The following is a 22,076-nucleotide window of genomic DNA, read 5'->3' as shown; positions in this document are numbered from 1 at the left end:
CATCAACAAAACCTTCACGCAATTAAAGTGTTTTACTATTTCCAAATATCTTAATCAACAATATTGGCCATATCTTGACTGGCACCAATGATGATGTTATGATCCGGCCCAATTTTCTTGGATATTGAATATCAGAAGCCTCCAAGTATAGAGCAGGGACGCAGATGCAGACGGGACGGTTTTTTTTGTCCCAGGACAAAAAAATCATCCTGTCTGTGAGGTTAGAGGAAAGCCGGGACGGAAATTCGTCCCGAGACAAACAGATGGGATGGTTTTTGTCCACTTGGGCGAAAAAACCGTCCCGTCCAAAGGTCTCGGACGAAAAAACCAACCCGTCCACATCCCTGGACTGAATCTGGGCGTCGGACGGGATGATCTTCGTCCCGTTCCATTGTCCACGTCCCAGACCATCCAGAACTATACTGCTCCAAGCACTTGCGAGGAATCATGCTCAACAAACTGGGGAGTATCTCGATCCGGGTTAAACATAATAGACAAAATAAGAGGTTTATCAGCAATTGTAAACGTTCTGGAGGATCGACTTGCTCAATAAGCAACACGTCGAAAGACCGCGTGGGACTCGGTCCCGCGATTCCGAGTCGGTCCGATTCGTGGGGATGAATATTTCGACTTGCTTTCGGCGTGTTGATGTTGAAGGCGACGTTGTTCGGCGATGGGAGCTTGCTCATGTTCAAAAATCGCCGGCCCGCTCTCTCGAAAGCAAGATGGACCCATCAGCGGACCTGCGTGCCGCCGACGAGGGTTTTATTCGCCGGCACGAATTGTCGGCAAAGCTGAATTTGTTGACGATTTCCGCATGTTCAAGATCTAAAGATATTTAATGGAAGTTCCTGTTTGATGTTCGTAATTGCGATCAAGAACTCTCTCGTCGAGGGAGAAAGCGCCGGAGGAGGATCGAAATTCAATCCGTGAGGTCTGGTGCTTTGCTTGATTCCTTATACGCGATTTTTTATATTATGTCTGCTTCTCGTTGAGACTAATGGGTTTCTCGAAGCGTGATCTGTTGATCTGCCGTCGTGTGTGTGTTCTGTGGCGGCCGCAGAGCACGATATTTTTGATGTTATGCGGAGACTCTTTCGTTGTAGTGGCATCTAAATTTCATTGGAGGATTCATCGTTTTGTAGAGTTTTTTCGAGGATCAAATCTACAAGAGTAGCATGAGTCGTGCAATGGGGTTTGATATTTGAGATCCGAACAAGCTGATTGGTTATATGTCTGGGAGATCAATTTCCAATAGAGCTAAACTCGGGTTGTGTCGATGCAATGTTCTTCGGAAATAAGTCTCATGGGTTGTTTTTAGATTATATTTCGCTTTTCTCGCTACTTTTCTGGTGTAGTCTTAGCTTTCTTGCGTTTCGTGAGCCAGTAATTATACCAAATTTGTAAAACCTGGAAATTCAACTGTGCCATGGATTCCTTTCGAAAGATATCTTCCAGGAATTTTCCGTTCCAACTAAACTTTAGAATTGTATGTACAGTTTACTCCCAGATTTTTTTCACGAGTTCTCACGAGACTGGGAACGCAAGAAAGCTGGTGAAACACGAGATGCTGATAATGTTTCGCTTCAAATTGGCCATAAAATTCCATTATTACTTGGAACTTATTATGAAATTCATCAAACTTTTACCATCCGATTCGCTTGCATTGGCTTAATGCATCAAAATTTCTTTCCCTCGCTAATCAATTTCTCATTAGAAAAACTTTGGATGAATTTCCAGGAATGCAGGGGGACCCCTCAACCTTTGATTCTGTAAGCAAGATGGTGGCGGCTGCGCCTATCTTCTTGGCATTTGGGATTTTCGGATCCCTTGGGCTGATTCTGGTTATCTATGCTTTCCTTAACTGGCAAAGAAAGACATCAATATCCTGGATCAAGGCTGCTGCCAGAGCGAGGAAAAGTTTTTGGAAAAAGTTCAATTTACCACTTTCCCATCACACATGGACAGAAGAGTTTTCTCTGTGTGGAAAGCCATCTACTTGCTGTGTTTGTCTTAATTCGTTGACATTGCCTGGAAGTCCTGCTCTTCTTTGTTGCTCTGTTTGTGGGTCTGCAGCTCATTACCATTGCGCTCCGTATGCCACCAAAGACTGCAAATGTGTAGCACAAGCAGGTACTGCTCACTTGCTTCATCACTGGACTGAGAGATGGTTTGACCCAGATGACAACTCGGATACATCATCACTGTGTTATCATTGTGATGGAATCTGTGGGATCCCCATCCTAGGAGCATCACCTGTGTGGCATTGTCTGTGGTGTCAACGCTCTGTTCATGTCAAGTGCCATGCAGAGCTGTTCAGAGAGAGAGGTGATGTGTGTGATCATGGTCCCCTCAGACGTCTCATTATATCTCCACTCAATGTGAGAGAAATGTGTACCGAAGAAGAAACCAGTGGAATGTTGAGTTCAATCAAGGAGGAAATCATTGCTTCTTCTATTCGCCGGCGGATGAGAAGGCGCCGACGAAGCAAGAATTTTGGGTACCAGAAAGGAAACACTAGTGAAAATTCTTTGTTCGGGAATGCCCTTAACTGGCTGGCTGATCTTAAAAACCCTCTGAAGAGTGATCAGAACACTTTGAAGAAAGACAAGAGCGTTAAAGGTTTCCGTGAATATGCAATCTCCGTTAACCAAACAAAGAGATACATGCTTATGGACTTGCCGAAGGATTCAAGGCCACTCCTTGTTTTTGTTAATGTGAAAAGTGGTGGTCAATATGGAGCTTTCCTCCGGCGGAGATTAAATATTTTATTGAATCCTGTACAGGTATGAGATATCGATAATATTTCTCTTCCCAAGGTCACTATTTTTTATTTTTCTGACTATTTTTAGCGATGATTATGCGTAGGTATTCGAGTTAAGCTCCTCTCAAGGACCTGAAGCTGGTCTGGAGTTGTTCCGAAATGTGAAAAATTTCAGAGTTCTAGTGTGTGGAGGAGATGGCACTGTGGCTTGGGTTCTTGAAGCCATTGATAAGCAAAACTTTGAATCGCCACCTCCGGTAGCTATTCTTCCACTTGGAACTGGAAATGACTTGTCCAGAGTTTTAGGATGGGGGGGCGGGCTGTCTCATGTTGCCAGTCAAGGCGGCCTCCTTTCGACCCTACTGGATACTGATCGTGCTGCAGTCACAATGCTTGATCGGTGGAAAGTTTCTATTAGGGAGGAAAACAGCTCTCTTGGAAGAAACATACCTCCTGGAAAAGCAAAGTTCATGACAAATTACTTTGGTAATGTCACCTTCATCGAGATTTTTTTCTTTCGCGATCCAAAGACGATGATCTCATGTTCTTTCTGTTTTTACTTTCATCAGGTATAGGTTGTGATGCAAAGGTAGCCTACGAATTCCATAGTACAAGGGAAGAAAGACCGGAAAAGTTCTCCAGCCAGGTTCAGTAGTTTTTTCCCTCGACTTAATTTCTCTGACCCTCATATCTCAATTTTTCTTCTTCATTTCTTATTTTTTGACTAGAAAAGTGAATCTTGTGTTTTGATATATGCCAGTTTGTGAATAAGCTTCTCTATGCAAAGGAAGGCGCGAGGGACATGTTGGACAGGACATGTGCGGATCTACCGTGGCAAGTCAGCCTCCAAGTGGATGGTTGTGACATCGAAATTCCAGAAGTAATATATTTATTTTATTGGTTTACGTCATTTTGAAAATAAATTTAATGTCCATTTCACCAACTGAATCGCTCCTACTTATTTTATTCAAGGATACCGAAGGAGTTCTTATACTCAACATTAGGAGCTACATGGGTGGCGTGGAGCTATGGAAAAATGACTATGGGCACGACGACGACTTTGACCAGCAGTCAATGCACGACCAAACTCTCGAAATCGTGTGCATCTCCGGAACTTGGCAGCTGGGAAAGCTTCAGGTCATCATTTCCCCGGCCCACCCAGGAAAAAAAAAATCGTTTAAAAATATTTGCAAGTTGTATTAATAAAAATGCTCATCGTCAACAGGTGGGGCTTTCACAAGCCAGAAGGCTCGCCCAAGGAAGAATAGTCAAAGTCAACATCAGAAATCCTTTTCCTGTACAGATTGATGGGGAGCCATGGATTCAACAACCGGGTTGTCTGGAGATCTCCCACCATGGACAAGTAAGCGGGTTTTCTAAGCGTTGACCGATTGTTGAGAGTGGAAGATATTGAGGGAGGGGGTTGACTTTTTTTTTCAGATGTTCATGCTTCGGAAGGCATCAGATGAACCCACCGGGCATGTGGCGGCGATAATGACGGATGTGCTGGCGAACGCCGAGAGCGGCGGCGTGATCAACGCTTCTCAGAAGAGGATGCTTCTTCAGCAGGTGGCTCTTCGGCTATCTTGATTCTCTCCCTCCATCTCCTCCCCTTTTTCTCTTCTTTTTCATTCCCCTTTCTCTCTCCCCTTGCTTCTCTCTCCTCCTCTCCCACATAGAACTAAGAGCAAAGATTATCTCCTCTGGGCCCGATTTTGGTATATCCTCTCTTTTCCCCACACAGAACTAAGAGCAATCATCATCATCTTGCCCCATTTTTGGTATATCTCTCTCTCTCTCTATGTTTCTCTATCTTGTCCGAACGTAATCAACACTTCTCTCTCTCTCCCACGGAGAACTAAGAGCAAAGATGATTCATTAACCCCGATTTTGGTATCTCTCCTCTGTTTCTCTATCTAGCTCATACACCATCAACACTTCTCTATGTTTCTCTCTCTCACCCACACAGAAGTAAGAGCAAAGATGATCCTCCTAACCCGATCTTGGTATCTCTCTCTGTTTCTCCACCTAGTCCGTACACAATCAACACTTCTCTACCTTTATCTCTCTCTCTCTCTCTTTTTTCCCACATACGGAACTATGAGGAAACATGATCCTCCATCCCCATTTTGGTATATCTCTCTCTCTCTCTCTGTTTCTATATTTAATCCGTACACGATCAACATTTCTCTCTGTTTCTCTCTCTCTTTTCTCTCTCCTTCCTCTTTCTCTTCTCTCTCTTCCCCAATTTATGAACTTGGTGCAAAGAGACAATCATCAGTCACCGACAGAGAACCCTGATTCAGTGTATGGGGTGGGGAATCTCTCTTTCTTTTCTAGCATATCGATGTATCGACATGGAGTTTTAAGGTGTACATGCGATTCAAATGTTCTTCCTTTAACATCTTCCCGAGTCGGAACCCATCTCCAGATCAGAAAGAAACCAAATTTACAGGCGACCCAGATAAAATCAGCGGATAATTCCAAGAACAGAGACTAAGCGAGTTTAATTCCGTCAGCACAGATTGAGAACTTCCATCGCCGCGAAGCTTTGAGAAGCAACACGATGGGAGGAATCTCATCGGCTTCAAAAGCGGCTGCTACCGAATTTGCCTCCGTTGGCGGAGCGAACAGGAGAAAGATTAGGGTAGAAGTCCTCCATAGATCTGTGCCGGCGATGTACCTTCTCCGTAGAAATCTCTGCCGACCCAATCGGCCCTTTATCCGCGGAGAGGCTCGCGTAGCCCTTTCTACTCATCTGCCGCTTGATTGCTCTGTAGAAGTAAGGGATGATACCCTCCATTCCAACGTTACCGATGAACACGACGAGAGATGAGATACTCAAAGAGAGGAGGCTTCGCTGAACAACCCCTGCGCATTTGTGGTTGACGATTTTTGGAAAAACCGTGTAAGGATCTTGAAGCAGTCAATGCGCAGGTCACCACATTGAACGTGATCTGGGCTGCTGCCACTTGTAGATAATCACATTTGGGGAATGGTAGACGAGCCAGCCCGGCTGTTTGCTCGTCTGAAACTTAAACTTGGTCAAATGGGTCGGCACAGAGGGGCCGGGTCTTCTTAAATCTGATCAATTGGCGATGGATTTTGCGTAAAGAACGCGACTTTGGGACGGGGAAGTGGGGATATCCCCTGTACGTAAGCCTGTTTATCTAATATTAGCGTTACGTTGGCCTATTGACCTCCAACCGCAGTCAGCCGAATCATTCTTCATTTATAATTATATTAAAATGGCGTCCAACAGTGGAAGACTCCCGCCGTCTACGCTCCAGCAGGTGGAGTCCGGCTTTCCCTGTTTCAACTGCCATGGCGACGATGGGGGCAGGCGAGAGAGAGAGTGAGTAGCAGAGAAAGAGAGGGAGAGAGAGGGGGGGAGAGAGGGAGAGAATGAGAGAGAGGGAGAAGAGTGAGAGACAGAGAGAGAGAGAGAGAGAAAGGGAGAGAGAAAGAGAGAGAGAGTGAGGGAAAGAGAAAGACAGAGAGAGAGGAGAGAGAGAGAGAGAGAGACAGAGAGAGAGAGAGAGAGAGAAAGACAGAGAGAGAGAGAGAAGGGAGAGAGAAAGAGAGAGAGTGAGAGAAAGAGAAAGACAGAGAGAGAAAGAGAGAGAGAGAGACAGAGAGAGAGAGAGAGAGAGAAAGACAGAGAGAGAGAAGGGAAAGAGAAAGAGAGAGAGAGAGAGAAAGAGAAAGACAAAGAGAGAGAAGGGAGAGAAAGAGAGAGAGAGACAGAGAGAGAGAGAGAGAAAGACAGAGAGAGAGAAGGGAAAGAGAAAGAGAGAGAGTGAGAGAAAGAGAAAGACAGAGAGAGAGAAGGGAGAGAAAGAGAGAGAGAGAGAGAGAGAGAGAGAGAGAGAGAGAGAGAGAGAGAGAGAGAGAGGGGAGAGAGAGAGAGAGAGAGAGAGAGAGAGAGAGAGAAAGACAGAGAGAGAGAGAAGGGAGAGAGAAAGAGAGAGAGAGAAAGAGAAAGGGAGAGAGAGAGTGTGAGAGAAAGAGAGAGACAGAGAGAAAGACAGAGAGAGAGAAGGGAGAGAGAAAGACAGAGAAAGAGAAAGAGAGAGAGAAAGAGAGAGAGAGACAGGGAGAGACAGAGAGAGAAAGAGAGAGAGAGACAGGGAGAGACAGAGAGAGAAAGAGAGAGAGAGAGAGACAGGGAGAGACAGAGAGAGAAAGAGAGAGAGAGAGAGACAGGGAGAGACAGAGAGAGAAAGAGAGAGAGAGAGAGAGAGAGAGACAGGGAGAGACAGAGAGAGAAAGAGAGAGAGAGAGAGAGACAGGGAGAGACAGGGAGAGACAGAGAGAGAAAGAGAGAGAGAGAGAGACAGGGAGAGACAGAGAGAGAAAGAGAGAGAGAGAGAGAGATAGGCAGTAGATGATGGGCCGGAAGGATCATGCAGGGCATTAAATTTGATAGGTTCTTAACGTAGCGAGCACTGGCCGTCAAACTTTTAAGTACTCGTCCACTACTGAGTGTAATTGAAGTTGGTGGAACGGACCAAAACCTTTCGAATGGAAATATTAGAGGGGCCAGGCATGGCCCAGATTCATCAAGCATGATGTTAGCCTCTTCACGCCTGATTTCGACACTCGATCCGGCAAGAAACCGATCCGACAAAGACGTGTTTTACGATATTAAGATTGTTAAAGCGGGAGAAGCTCATCTTCTCTCATGACAACGCCAGCTATTTCATTTATACTGTGGCTTGGAAATTATCTCTTTAATAATGGCATTCCCACGACGACGAATCCCTGCCATTAATGTGCGCGCCGACTTTGAGTTCGTCTCCTTCTGCTGATGAATTTACTCTCGGCCGAGGGAAGGAGACGGTGAGTCGTTTGCGAATTCGAACACGGTTCCTTCTAACACGAGTGAACGCGAGATCATCTATCGGTAAGCCCCGCATTGAATTTGAAGAGCTGTACTCATTATCAACGATAATTACTGTTTTCCTCTAATTTCAATTTATCGCCGGTATAGAGAGAGAGAGAGAGAGAGAGAGAGAGAGAGAGAGAGAGAGAGAGAGAGAGAGAGAGAGAGAGAGAGAGCACAATCCCCGTAGTCGTGGGTCAAACAAGGGGCATCAGATGAATAATCAGATGATGAATTCACATCTTTCCGCAAAGTCTGATTATAAGCGATAATTACTGTTTTCCTCCAAGATCAATATATGGCGGGTAGCGAGAGAGAGGACAATCTTCGCCGTCGTGGTTCAAACAAAGCGCATCAGATTTATAATCAGATGATGAATTCACGTTTTTGCGCAAAGCCGTGACTTGGGCAAATATGATTATCAGCGATAATTACTGTTTTCCTCTAAGATCAATATATGGCGGGTAGAGATAGAGAGAGGATAATATCCGCCGTCGTGTTTCAAACAAAGTGGATTATTTGAATAATCAGAAGACGAATTCACGTTTTTGCGCAAAGCCGTGACTTGGGCAAACACAAATCGACAAAGAAACAACAGAGGAATCGCACGACGCAAGGGAATTACAGTTCAGGAGACGGCTTCTTGTCGAAGATCCAGGCGGCAATGGCGATGAACAGCAGAGTGAGGGGCAAGGCGTAGTCCTTGATCCCGAAGGACATCTTCTGGAGCTCCGCCGCTATGACAGCGTCCGATTTCCTCCGTATGATCTTGGCCTTGAACGGATCGTAGCCGTCCAATTCCCCGATCAGATAATTCGACATCCTCTTCTTCGCCGACGAGCTGTGCCCCACGTCCTCGAACGACTGCGTCGCGTCGCCAGAGCTCGACGCATGCAGAAGCATGTCTTCTCCTCCCGGATGGTCGCTCAAGAACTGACTAACGTCGTATACCTGCAAATTTCATAAAGATTACATTTTTGATAGAATCGAATAGAGAGAGAGAATACCCAAGAAAGAGAGAGGAAGAAGAGAGAGAAAGAGAGTACCTTGCCGTGGATGACGACCCAGCAGTCCTTGGCCGAGGTGTGACGAGTGACCTCTTCGGGAGAAATCTTCTTCAGTTCCATGATCTCCCTCCCTCTCTCTCTCTCTCTCTCTCTCTCTCTCTTTCTCTCTCCTTCTTTCTGAGTTTTGGCTTCTTCGATTGAAGACCAGCTACCTCTTAAATAGACTCAATCAGTCCCCCCGGGGGAAGATTTCAACATAGACCTCTCGACTGTCACTCTTTAATGAGGGTTAATCCCCCAGAATTTTTCTCCAGGAAAAGTCGTCGCAGAAGACTTGACACTAAAAAATTGAAGAAAATACGGAGAATTATTTACCTCTGATTTATTTAGACTACGACATCGAAAGTGCCGCAGGCGGGACATCGAACATAGAGCACTGCCAAATTGAATCCAGACTCGACGACGAATGACGGTGTAGCCTTGCATCCCCTCTCCAGATGCTCCTCGTGTACTTGGCACAGCCGATGACGTAGAAAATCCAGACTCACCTACCCAAATTTTATAAGAATTCAGAAAAAAATTATAAGAAAAGGATTTTTTTAAAAAAATGATCACCTTGACATCGCTGAGGTCCAGACGAAGGCTACAACTGCTGCAGAAGATGAGATGGTGGGTTTCTCCGAGCTCTCCTCTCTTGCAAACTGGGCACCAGATAGTTTCTCTCTCCTCCACCTGCGGAAGAGACTAGTTTGAACTGGAGGGAAATCCGTGGCACAGCCCAACAGTTTGAAATCATGAATCAGGCAGGTGAATTTGATGTAATTTTCTTACATACCTTCCCATCTGTCAGATTCATGTGTTCAAATACGGCCTTCGCCAGATACTCATCTTCTTCCTCGTAAACTTCTAACTCTGCACATGAAAGTTTAATGTTTATACTGATGGCAGGGATTCAGCTTAGATTATGATGAAATGATGAAAAGAGATGTTCATGTGCACTGATATTATCTCTTGCCTTTTCTAGTCAGTTCCTCCTTCATATCGTCGTACAGGAGCCTCTCCATTTCTATTAAAAGTTCCTCGTAGTTGCTTTCGAGTAAAGAGAAGTCTCCCTGAAGATGGCTGTATTCCCATATTGGGTCATTGCAATCAGATGCCACAATTTCACTCTGGTCACTAAGCGTAGAATTTTTTATTTTACTAAGTTCTGAAGCGACAATCCCCTTAAACGCAGTTTCTACGGTGTCCTGTCGGAAAAAGAAAAATAAGAGAAAATAAAGATCCCACAGAAAAAAATTATGGTTCAAATAAGAAATGTGATGGAAATGTAAAAAAAACTCTAATCCATCAACTGCCAACAAGTTGATACTTTAAACTCAAAATGACAAGTTCTAAATTGAACAAGACACGTTCTGCCATTCAGATTGCTGTCGAGGAAATCTCAAGTCGAAACATATGCTAGATCAACGATCAAGTCTTAAAACTAACAAATAAGATCAACCCAATTTTAAGAGATTGATAAGAAAAAGAAGTAGAGATTAAGAATTTCTCTATGTTTAGTATTCGCCATAAAGATATATCTTAACTTCAGTTTCCAAGCCAGCGTGAGTATTCATCATGCCCTTTGTGTTTAATATCTTCTTTAATTCCTCTTTCAATTACGCAAATAACTCACCAGAAGAAAATTCTAAATCGTAAATAACAAAAATATTGGGAAATTCTCAGATAAGTATTATTCACCAGTAATGACATCAAAATTTCCGCGTTTACTTTGAAAAACATCATTGCAGGAGTAGATTTTCTTTTCAGGCCCAAGAAATTCATTCAGTAGAAGATCTCACACGCGGCGTCCTTATATCCGTATTTTTAAAGCATTAATTTAGAAAGGGTGATAAGCAGCCGTCCTTAAAGACATGGAAATATGAAGATGCATAGACTCTATCATTAAATACACAAAAGTAACCTTTGGACTGTGCTCCTGGTTTTCTGATAGTCGAGTTCTCCAAAGCAAGTTCACTCTGTCCTCCTGAACTCTTCTAAGGCAGTTCTCTCTCAGCTGCGCACAAACTACAAGATCAAACCATAGAATAACGACATCCCAGAACGGAGGATTGAATGTCGGAAACAAGAAGAGAAGTGCAGAAATTAAGTTGGGCGGCGCCAAGAAAAAACCTTTTCCTTCAAATTAGCAAAACTAACAGACTTCGGCCTACGTCTCGGATTCCGGCAATCATCCATTGTCAAACTTCAAATTCCACAAAGTAATAGCAGCGCCTTTCAAAGATTGAATGGGAGCGACAAACCTCGCGAACTCGAAGATCGAACGGGGACTTCACGACGGAGATTAATACAAATGAGGCGAAATATACTGCAGGGACGCGAACGAGACGGGTTTTTCGTCTGAGGACGAAATAATCGTCCCGTCAGCGAGGTTGGACGAAAGCCGAGACGGAAATTCGTCCCGAGACCTCCAGACGGGACGGTTTTCGGCCGGACGGGACGAAAAAATTGTTACGTCTGAGGTCTCAGTCGAAAAAACTGTCCCGTCAGCGTCCCTACACTGATTCCGGATGTCGGACGGGATGATCTTCGTCCCGTCCCGTCCATCATCCACGTCCCAGACTATCCGGAACTATAGAGGTGATCTGCTCTTGCTCTTTGAATCAATGTGGGGCCCACATCTCTGGGGCTTGGCGTTCCGATTGGGTTGGCCCAACCGAACCGTGGGCTGTCGAACTGGACCTGTCTACCGAGAAGTGGGTCCACTAAGCCGGTCCGTCCAAAGGTCAGGTCAGGGCTTTCAGTTGACTTTGGGTCAAGTTAATTTTGAATCCAGGCTCACACAAAACCCCACTAGAGGGTTTGGTATAGCCACATCCCACCCTTTTGGTCTCTTGGATTGACTTGGTTGACAGACTGTAAGTTGGGATTACGGATCACCTATTGATGTCATTATGATCCTCTGATGGTGATATCTACAAGACCCAATTTTTGAAAGTTTGGGAAAGAATGGCGGCTAAGTTTCAGCTATTGGAACAATTTAGAATGACAGTGTTGACACTCAGTTTCGATGTCGTGTCTAATACTGTAGGCCGTGTATGATACCTGATATATTTATTGCGTAGAAAATTGTAAAAAAATGCATTTGGAAAAATGGGAGGTATCCATCGCTCAAATTGGAGATAGAGGTTAAACAAATGAAATGAAAAACAAAAATGTTGTTAACCAAAATCTGATTGAATTAAGAACAAATATGGATGATGTGTACATCACTGTTTTTTTACATGTCGTCCCACGCTCCTATGAAGTTGGAGAAAGAATATCAAACATGGCCAGCTTGGTGCATGGCAAGTTGTAGGATGATCTGCACGAGCCCTTTTCTGAATATGTTTGCTGGCTACTATAGTGAAGTGAAATGGTGGTGTAATGATCAGGCCTTTGGGGATCCTTCCCCAGAACATAGTTGCAATCCCCATCAATGTGATTTGTTGCACAAATGAAAGTTTGATTCTCTTGCAATCAATATAACCACAAAGTTGTTTTTTTACTTTTTTGGTATTTTTGTTCAGCCCTATTTTATAGTTGTTTCCTTGGGGGCATTCAGAGAAAGACTGTTAGGGTACATCATCATCTCAGGATGAATACCGCTGAACAACGCTAAGGATTACCTAAGCTGTCAGAAAAAACTATTTCTCCCATTTCATCTACCTCATTTCCTAATTACAAAAGCCTAGGCTACTGAAAAAAGGAAAATATAATATAATTTTGAGAACCTAATCCACTCCCCTTAGGTGATTCCTTATGTACTTAAACAAACACTTCTCGCTTTCTCTCTTTGACCCTTTTGTTATTTCTCAGGACAATGTGGCATCCAATCATCGTACAGCAGATAAAACAAGACAATCATCATGAGTAATTCAAATTTTGTATCCCAATCCAGCTGACACCAGTGTGGATGAGAGATAAAGAAGATCCAACAAGGGAGATGAAGAAAAAATTCAATAGGCGATATCTTGAGATCCAACAGTCTGATTTGAGAGAAAACTTTGAGGGCAGTGTTGTCTTTTGACCTTCTATCCATCGATATGGTTGGATTATAACATTAATGTTAGGAACACTGAGGAAAACATGGTGGAAGCTTACCCCTAACCTTGTTGGCCTGGAGAACACAACAACTTCTGGACTCAAAAACTCCCTTGAAATCTATGTTTCCTCTCCTTCAAATTTCTACTTAAACATTTTGAAAATGCCAAGGCATGGGCGAATTATGCATGCCTTTGGAGTTTTTCTAATGTTCAAGAGCATTACATTTCGTTAATATCAAGGTAAAAATATGATTATATCATTTTTATCATTGTCTACTGTCTTAAATTCATAGATCCAAGTTCAATTGTATTAAAATATGATTATTTTACACAATTTGCCTCGACGTTCTCTCTACTTTCTCCCTTCAGATCATTCTTTAATTTCTCCCTCCAGATTTGTAATTTTATTTTCATACAATTTCATTCCCGACCTAGCCTATCACGCCCTAAAATTTCACAAAAATTTGTTGATCTTCATTATCAATTTGAAATTCTAATGTTCTTATTTATTTATTTTTAAATACAAAAAGAAGAAATGAATGTAGTCTCATTCATATCTGAAAATGTATTTTGGTTTTTACTGAAATATTTTATCCAAATCGCAGTTATTTAACTGTCTGAGAAAAAAATTAATATCTCTAAAATTTTCATAATATTCTGAAAATCATAAAACATGAATCATATAAGTAATTCAGAATTTCTATCTTCTTCAATCAAGATATAAAATCATAATTTCACATACGGTACTCTCCCTGTGGATCAAGCTGTTTCATATCCTATATTTTCTATATTTAAAAAAAAGCTAATTCTAAATTTTATTACATTACCTTAATCGCCAAAAACACAATTACATTCAAATGTAACCACACATCAACTTTAGGCTTATCAGTTGATGCCTCTGAAGGAAAGACACATAAAATTAGAAATATGAAGAAAATATTTTAAAATCACCTTTAATCTTATTATGTTTCATATAATTATTCGTCTTTTTAGCTAACCCTGGAAGGTTATAAATTTTATGAAGAGGAGGTGAGGAGAGGATTTACTAAGTAAATTATTTTCGTATTGCTTTGATATTTTTCTCATTCTATTTTATTGTTTATTTAAATACACAAATATTAATTTAGATTACATAAAGGATCATGCCTAGTTATTATGCAAAAAATCAACCTCAAGGTTTTTACCGTGGAAACTATTGAATTAAAATTCATTTTTATCATGGTTAGAAGGCAATATTACATGAAAATTAGAGAAATAATTTTTTTAATTTTCATGATTCATCTTCTAATATCAATTTCCCTGATCATGATTTTATACCTGTAACTAAACACCATAACAATTTAGCATTTCTTGAATATTCAGACAATAATAAAATTATAATGTTTTCTTTTTTAAGTAAATTCAGAATCTTCAGAAGATACAAGTCATCTTTTAAAATCTAAACTTTAAAATTCCCAAAAATTATGCCTTTAGGCAATATAGAAATTCTGCTTTACATGGTGATGCTAATTTTGATTTACACAATTATGCTTATGAATCTTATCACCATATCGTACATTTATCTCATGAAAAGCATACCATTATTCCGAAGAATTTGATTGAGGTCAACCTTATTCTACATACCCTTCTAGTGATCCTTAAGTTCTTTCCCCTTAATCTAGAAAATTTTACTCTCATTATTCTCTTTCAAATAATCAATTAAGAACAATCTTCTGGAGTCCCTAATAGAATATCAAACTGAAAATGACAAGCAAAAGAGTATGATTGATCAGGATGACGCATATATCAAAGATCTAAAAAGGTAAAGGAGGGAACAAGGAATTCAGGATGTCCAGGCCAATACCAGAGGCAATGACATGGGTAGTGAATTCTCCACCACCATATCATACCTATGACTATCAACATTCTTCCTACAATCATGATCATTTGAATTATGAAATCACAAACATCCATCTCTTTGAAATTAAGAAGATCTATCTCATCATATATCTTATTTAAATAAAGAATTAAAGGAGAATATATAAGACCATTTTACTCAAACACCATACTTATCATTATCTTCATGATATCCAGATCGATGGGACAGTGCTGAAATGGAAGAAAATCTTAGTAGTGTTGTATATAATTGATAGAATTGTTTCATGGATTTATTATTTTAAATAAAATGATGAGATTTTTAAGTTTCCATATCTTAGGAAAATCGGCACAATGCAGAGGAAGATCCAATATATATATTTCCTACATTTAGGCATCACTGTGAGCAAGATGATTTGATTGAAAACATTTGGGATACTCAAAGGGAAATTTCATGCTTATGATAGATAATACAAAAGGAACTTATTATCAATGATAACATTCATATCCTAATAAAAAAAACTGGATATATTTACAACTCCTGATAGATATCTTATAATTTGTATGTTCCTAATATTGAGATTAGATTGAATGAAGTTATAGATTTCATAGTTGACCATGAAAACGTGGTGACTTATTCAGGTCAACCTATAGACTTGGATGTTTGGTCATCTGTTTTTAATTTACCCATAATGGATCCACTTGGTATCTCATCAAATGATGTGACATGATAACAACAAAAAGGATTGTTCAAAATGAAGGGAAAAAATCTGGAAAAAATAGATGTTTTCCCCAACATGACTTTTCATTATAATTTCGATCAGGAACACAACTTACTTTAAGGTTTGTCATTAGAGGAAGCAGCAAAAATCCAACGGGAAGGCTCCATATGGTATGAATTTGGTGATGGGGCCTACTTGTTTTCATAGAGAGAAGATACATTATGTGGGTAATGATGATCATAATGACATGAAATCATTGCATAATGACATGATTATAAATATTTGTAGTGAGAACGATCATGATCATGTAATTTTAGACATTTTCACAAAAAAATCTTAAGGACAATTTTTTGGAGTAACGAATAATAAAGGTAAAACTATGTTTGGTGGATCAGTTTATGTGGATCGCCAACCAAAATATTGGCAGCCTCCTATTCCCTTTCCCAAAGCTCTCCACTGTGGAATCATGGTTGATCACATGGACTATATGGTTAAATATTATTCATCATGGAGTGTTATAGATGAATATTCTGGAAATGATAATTATATGCAAACAAGGAGTACTAACTTTGGGAATTCATAGTTTTGTTTAGAAGAAATGAATTAATTTATTTATGATATTCATATGTTATTTGTTGATGTTCAAAATTTTCATTCATTGAATCAGGCTGAATATTTTGAAGTAAATGAACCCATTGAAAACGTCCATGAGTTCAATTCTTATGTTTTGGTACACGTTTTATGGAACTCATTGATCAAGGATGTAGTCCAATCTGTGCTGCTGAACCATTTTAAGGAGAAAGAATTAAACATTTCCATGGTCATATAAATACCAGGGCATACGATGGTTAAATTCATGGTGTCAATGACTCTCATGTACTTGGTATTCATAATATTCCATTGTGATACAGGCATGGAAATATGGCCACTAATAAATTTTATTTTGATCCCTTCCTTATAAGTGTCAACAATATTGGGGCAATGGCAGAACCCTATTGAAAGAAAATATTTTTACAGACTGGCATGATCAATTTATTGATAGTGATTTTTTTCATATGAGCTACATGATAGTTAATTTCTTTATTTTAATCATGAACATGAAAAATAAGACTATATAGTGAATAAATATTTTGCATGTTGGCAGGACCATTTTCTGGATACTAAATATCAATTTTTCAGAATGATTTCGAGTTCATTGAATTTTGTAACAGATTTTAGCCTCAAGCACAGTCCATGGACCAAGAGAGGTAGGAAAACCAATCAGGAAATATAAAGTTGTCTACATGGGATTTGTTTTTGAGATTGGCAATAAACAAGGTGCCGGGTATGACCAACCCAAGGGTTGTGCCCGTAGACCGATCCAGCTGTGTAATGGGTGCCACCTAGAGAGGTTTTATATATTAATTGAAGTGTTTATAAGTGTGGAGCGAGAGTAAATGTCCCAATTACACCGGGACCCTACTCACCCACGACCATGACACAAAAAAGAAAAAGATACAAAGATGATACCTGCGTAGCTCTTGGAGAAGGCCGCTGGTGCCCATAGCATGCTGGTGTCTTGCGGAGGTGGTGATACATGAGAATTGAATACCTTATACTACCATGTTTCATTTAATAAACATAATTTTATTTTTTTTACATTTTTACTTTATGTTATTTTGTTTAAGTTGTTTTTGAACTTCCCTAGTGGGAGCTAGGATATATCCAGGATTCCCTTACTTTTGCAAATTTCCTAAATTTTAGTGTTTTACTAAAAATCAGGAGAACCTTTAAATGATAATGCCAATGATTTGGAAAATCCTGAGCCACTACATGATCCATCTTTTAGGCATTTGTTCCATTGCATGGTTAAGTTGGGGGGAGGCATTTCATAAATTTTTTTAAACATATTTAAACATTCATGTTTTATATTAAGTAGGGGGCCTATATGTCTCTTGAATTTAATTCATAAATCATAAAACCCAGTTCAGGAATACCCTTTTCATCATTGATATCAAACACATTTTTGAAGGGAAGTAGGCATCTATAGCGCAACATGATCATGCTTGGAATACACAAATCATGATTCTGGATAGTGTCGGAGGAAGTTTCCAAAAGGCTAGGGTACCTATTGGGTGTGTAGGGGATAAAAAAATAAAAAGATTGAAGCATTGTGACCCAAAAGCTGGAGTGCTGAGTGACCAATGAGGACCCATACCACACTACCATCTTACTACCTTCTTGGTTTCATCATCCCTCGCTAGATAGAACATGGTGATTGTTAGTCTATCATAGACCCTGTACCATAATTAGTTATTATATAAATATAATATTTCATCTGCCCATGGCTCGCAAATGAGTTATTATATGAAATCATCAAACCCATGTTTGTCATTCCATTTAGTACTGGTGTGTAACATCAATCAGTGGATAAAATCTTTCTAATATCTCCACTACACTGGCCAAGGATTTAATTCATGTTCCTCCATGATTCAGCCTCCTCTTATACTAGGGGCAGATCATCCCAACTTGACCACTCAATCATCTTTGTTTACTTCTTTCTATATCACCATGCTGAAACTTGTTTGAATGTCAAGATTAGACACTCATACACCTTACTCAAAATATATCAAACCATGCATATTTTGTCCTTGGTGCCTCTAGCCACGAACACTTATGTGACCATGCCATGAATAACCTTGGTTTTACATTTGGTATATTACCATTCAAGGATTAAAATTGACCAATTTAGTGGAGCCTTTCACAAAAGATCGCCCAACTAATGTCCTTAGTGTCTCCAAAATAATAGCCACATGGATGAGCCATGGTTATCATATAGGTAAGATCAGATCTTATTATTATTTTTGGGTAGTTTGATGGACATCTTATATATCCTTTGAATGCAAACATATATAATACAAATTTAAAGAGTATTGATCACTCTAATGTGATCACATCATAATTTACAAACACATTGTGTGATTTCAAGGAATTCATTAAAAATATCACACATAAATAGGAAGGAAACGCAGATTTATTTAAAATGTAATTCTCAATGATCATCTAATATCTATCAATGCAGTTCCAATAAACTCACCTAGATCTATATTGCAACAACACTGTCCTCTGGAAAGGGGCAGGCCTGGTTTTATTTTTAGAAGAGATGGGACAAACATTGCACTCTGTATTTCATCTTTTCAGGGAATAACATTTTATACAAATTAAAACATTTTTTTATATATATTTGTGAATTTTAGATATTTTTATAACAATTAATTTTTTAAAAGTAATAATATCAATATTAGTGCAAAGTAATGAAACCTATATCAATATTAGTGTAAAGTAGTTTTCGACTTTTTTAATAATCTAAATTTCAGATAAATTAAAAAATAATCATGAATAAACCCATATAACCTAAAGATTGAAAGTAGCCAAGTCAAAGTAACCAAGTCAAAATAGTTGAACCTGATTTGTATGGCTCTAGATGCAGAACAGTCACAACAATGTGCAAGTTTTAGAGCCCATATAACCTACTGAGAAATGAATCCTAGAATTAGCAAAAAATTTACTTACTCAACATATGGCCCTACAACAGAACTGAGGGTAAAGTGAAGGAGAAAATCTGAGAAGGAAATGGAAAAATATGAAGAGAGAGAAATATCATGCAAAATGAAAAGTAAAGTCAATTGTTTTTTTGAAACACAAAATTAGACAAATAAGAGATATGGAATGGTGTATTGTTTTTATATCTTTTTTCCCATTCATGCTTGGTGATGATTTGTTTTTTATTTTTACTTTTTTTTGTGGATAAACCAAACTCATTGTCTCACACATTTTCATTCACCTATTGTTTTTGGACAATTCAACGTGAAATTGATATAGTGATAACATCAAATTAGATCAATAAAATTGTGTACATATACTTTCTTTTTACCACTTATTACTCCATTAACACTTCCATAATTCATCATTTATGGATAAAATCAGAAATTTCTGAGTTATTTTCCAAAACTCTATTTTTATTTATTGATTTTTAAAGCCCACTTTACTCCTTAGAGTCAAGTGGATTTGTCACATCTTCTCTGAGTTTAATGTGAAATACAAGACTTAGCCTTCAAAAACTGGGGAATGGGAGGGAAGGATAAACTGAAGCCGCCTCCTTGATAATAGTAAGAGACATAATACACAAGAACCTAATATAGAAGCACTCATTCAGACCTCTTTAAGAACTGGGTCAATTGAAGAAAAGAATTGTGGAACTAACCCACAATTTGAATTTGAAAGGCTTATTTTAAAATCTGAGAAGGTAACATGGATACAGGCTGGAAATAAATTAATCATAGCCTTCCAAAACTGTGAAATTAAATCCACTGGCTGAGAGAGTTAGGGTACTTCTATTTAATATCTTCTCCCTATCCTTGTATCTCATATTGAATTTATGCTCCCAACTTGTTGTTGGAGACCTAGTGGATCACATTTATTGATCCATTCTTGTTCTACAAGAGTGTGGGAGATAGTTCTAGGGTGATCAAGATTTTTGGAGAAGCAGCACCACTTGACCCTTTTGGTAAGTGACAACAAGGTTTGTGTGATCTCCTGAATGTTTCATTTGAATTTTTTTACCATTTTATTGAAGATTTCCAACACACCAAATGGCACTCAAACATTCCTCATGTAGCAAAAGTTATGTCATTTTTTTTCATCTACCCGTTTCTGCCTAATTTTGGGCCCTCACCCACAAATTTCTTAATGGCAAGGAGACCAAAGGTTCTATTTGTCCTTAAAATTATTTCTTGCCCTAAAAAAATTTCACTAAATTCTTAAAAACCACAATAAATTATTACTACTTATTGGAAACAACATAAATATTAATTTAATTTATTTAAATAATTTGGACTAGTTTTAATTCGTTTTATTTATTTGTTCTTTAGAAAATAGTTAAAAATCAATAAAAATATATAATATCCTAAAAGTTATTTAAAATATATTTGAATTGATATTTACGCTCTCATGACCTACTCCTTGTGGATTCAACCCTATTATAACTAATGAAATTTTTATAAATATTGGTGCTTAAATAAAATCCTTGAAACATCTTATTTAACCCAAATTCTGGTTTATCAGATAGCGGTGCATGTTTTGAAATATTTTCATATGGGATTAACATTTCTGTAAAATACCAATTGCAGACCGCCTGGGCTGACAAGGATGATACACGAATCGGGGCCCAACAGGCTGTAATAATTAAAAATACTATAAAAATTTATGATCGGGCTTCAAGCCACATGGACAGAAACCATTGTCGTAACAAGCATGTGGTTAAGATGAAAGAACTGAATCTCAGCCATCAAATATCTTTTAAAAAGATTGAACGATAAGGCTTAATACTTATTCTTGTTTCCTTATAGGATTGTGATTCTTTGAGGGATGCGACCAAGAACAGTGGGATCACTTAATGAACCACTCACAAGGTCAGCCACTAATGTGGTGGCCGACGGGGGATTAAACTAGGCAAGGAAGGGGTGCATTTTAAGGTGATGGGTCCATGGTGAGGATTTAATCGCAGTTGTTGGAACCATCCAAGGGGAATTCGATGGCGCACAGTAAACTTGTCTTTTGTCACCCCCTGACCGTCATTCTCATCTGTGGTCAGTGGAGGCTGTTGAAAGGGGGGGGGGAGAAGACCATAGGCCAATCCAATGGCCAGTGAGAGCTCTTGGAACCAGAGAAATGACAAACACCCTTTCAGATACTCAGCACATCCTAGGTCGTGACAGTCTTGTAGGACCATTATAGTTTTTGAAAGGTGCCAAAGAAGGATCAGGAAGGCACAAAAGAGAAGGCAAAGTCGTGCACTAAGGTTAGGGGTGGGCTATAGGCATCCCCATCTCCTACTCTTCAAATGTGGATTTGATAACTTTTTGACTTGATCTAGATGATAATTGCTTATGAACTTCCATGTTTTTGAAGATTATGGTTCAATTCAGAGTTTGCTTGAGTTTCTTCAAAACCCATTACCGCGGTCTCTTTGAGGCATTCTGTCAAACACATACCCCACATCGAGGATTCCCCCCCTAATTTATCGCATTTTCCTATCAATTTTACCTTATAAAAATAGTTAAAAATATTATATGTATAAAGCCGCCTTTTATTATTACAAATGTACCTATTAACCATGTAATATTATAAATATTAAACATTAATTAGTTCTAATAATTCATACTATCTTTTATTATGTTCTCTCTATCAAAATAATTAAACTATTCTAAACTAAAAGAAATTTATTCACTCCCTATCGGTATTAATATATAGATAGATATATCTACGTTTCTTGATAAAGCAAAACTAAGTGTGTTAATGTCATTGTGATTAACTTTAATTTAATCAAATAATATTTATGAATTTGAAACGCATTTCAGGATGTACAGCAGAGTGTTATGTCTTTTCCTCTTGGATTAGCTCTTTGAGGTAGAATTAGTTAATGAGTTAGAAGAGATGGATACGAGATATTGGAAGAATAATACTAATGGAAAATTTTATGATTATTAGCTATTGATTTTTAATTCATGGATTAAGCAGAATGTATGGAGATATTTCTGGAAATTGAGAATCAGAATATAAAGAGGGAGAAATCATGAAGAAACAGGATAAGAAAACTGCTGTTGAAGAAAATGAAAGAACCCAATAAGTGCTTGTGGAAATGCCAAAGGGAGAGGGATAATTTATGTAGATTTTTATAAAAAAAAGTTACTCTATTGATTTTGTTAGAAGCTGAAAATT

At 39.0% G+C, this 22,076-nt stretch overlaps 3 protein-coding genes across 3 annotated transcripts; 1 reads left to right on the top strand and 2 right to left on the bottom strand.

Annotated features, from left to right (window-relative positions):
- The first annotated feature begins 639 nt into the window (after positions 1–639).
- On the top strand, positions 640–5,166 carry DGK2 (diacylglycerol kinase 2). Its single transcript, XM_078578615.1, has 8 exons — positions 640–934; positions 1,741–2,786; positions 2,869–3,250; positions 3,334–3,410; positions 3,525–3,644; positions 3,737–3,901; positions 3,990–4,127; positions 4,205–5,166. The coding sequence occupies exons 2-8, from the start codon at positions 1,743–1,745 to the stop codon at positions 4,352–4,354; spliced, it is 2,076 nt and encodes a 691-aa protein (XP_078434741.1). The 5' UTR covers positions 640–934; positions 1,741–1,742; the 3' UTR covers positions 4,355–5,166.
- Positions 5,167–8,146: 2,980 nt separating this feature from the next.
- Positions 8,147–8,920, bottom strand: LOC144705788 (uncharacterized). Its single transcript, XM_078578617.1, has 2 exons — positions 8,696–8,920; positions 8,147–8,600 (listed from the first exon to the last, which is right to left on the bottom strand). The coding sequence occupies exons 1-2, from the start codon at positions 8,774–8,776 to the stop codon at positions 8,271–8,273; spliced, it is 411 nt and encodes a 136-aa protein (XP_078434743.1). The 5' UTR covers positions 8,777–8,920; the 3' UTR covers positions 8,147–8,270.
- Positions 8,921–9,004: 84 nt separating this feature from the next.
- Positions 9,005–10,982, bottom strand: LOC144705786 (RPA-interacting protein A). Its single transcript, XM_078578616.1, has 6 exons — positions 10,829–10,982; positions 10,620–10,712; positions 9,672–9,903; positions 9,492–9,568; positions 9,272–9,388; positions 9,005–9,204 (listed from the first exon to the last, which is right to left on the bottom strand). Exons 1-6 carry the CDS (start codon positions 10,892–10,894, stop codon positions 9,043–9,045), a joined length of 747 nt encoding a protein of 248 aa, XP_078434742.1. The 5' UTR covers positions 10,895–10,982; the 3' UTR covers positions 9,005–9,042.
- Positions 10,983–22,076: the final 11,094 nt, after the last annotated feature.

The sequence above is a fragment of the Wolffia australiana genome, chromosome 7 (assembly GCF_029677425.1).
Source record: "Wolffia australiana isolate 7733 chromosome 7, ASM2967742v1".
Taxonomy (NCBI): domain Eukaryota; kingdom Viridiplantae; phylum Streptophyta; class Magnoliopsida; order Alismatales; family Araceae; genus Wolffia; species Wolffia australiana.
The sequence above is the reverse complement of the archived record's forward strand: the minus strand, read 5'-3'. Positions and strand labels throughout refer to the sequence as shown.